At 60.4% G+C, this 336-nt stretch overlaps 1 protein-coding gene across 1 annotated transcript in view; it reads right to left on the bottom strand.

Moving 5' to 3' along the window:
* Positions 1-269: 269 nt before the first annotated feature.
* EMH_0063950 (uncharacterized protein) overlaps positions 270-336 on the bottom strand; it is a gene marked incomplete at both ends in the record, with an annotated part of 843 nt that continues 776 nt past the window's right edge. The window contains one exon of the mRNA XM_013498199.1: positions 270-336. Coding sequence (XP_013353653.1) covers positions 270-336 — 67 coding nt within the window.

The following is a 336-nucleotide window of genomic DNA, read 5'->3' as shown; positions in this document are numbered from 1 at the left end:
GCAGCAGCAGCAGCAGCAGCAGCAGCAGCAGCAGCAGCAGCAGCAGCAGCAGGATTCACCTGTCTAGCTGCTGCAGCGCGTGTTGTAGCTGCTCAAAGAGCCCAGTGCATCTGCTGTTTCTTTTGCTGCAGCTCTCCCCCTCCGCAGCAGCAGCAGCAGCAGGAGCAGCAGCAGCAGGAGAGAAGCAGCAGCAGCAGCAGCAGCAGCAGCAACTCATGCTGTCTCCTGTCTCCTCCCACTCATACCGCAGCGCCGGCAGCAAATTAAAATCAAAAGATATTTCGGGGGCGGGCTGCGGCCGCAGCGCAGGCGGTGAGGGGCACACATACACTGCAT

Source organism: Eimeria mitis, genomic scaffold (assembly GCF_000499745.2).
Source record: "Eimeria mitis Houghton genomic scaffold, Emh_scaff3252, whole genome shotgun sequence".
Lineage (NCBI taxonomy): Eukaryota > Apicomplexa > Conoidasida > Eucoccidiorida > Eimeriidae > Eimeria > Eimeria mitis.
The sequence above is the reverse complement of the archived record's forward strand: the minus strand, read 5'-3'. Positions and strand labels throughout refer to the sequence as shown.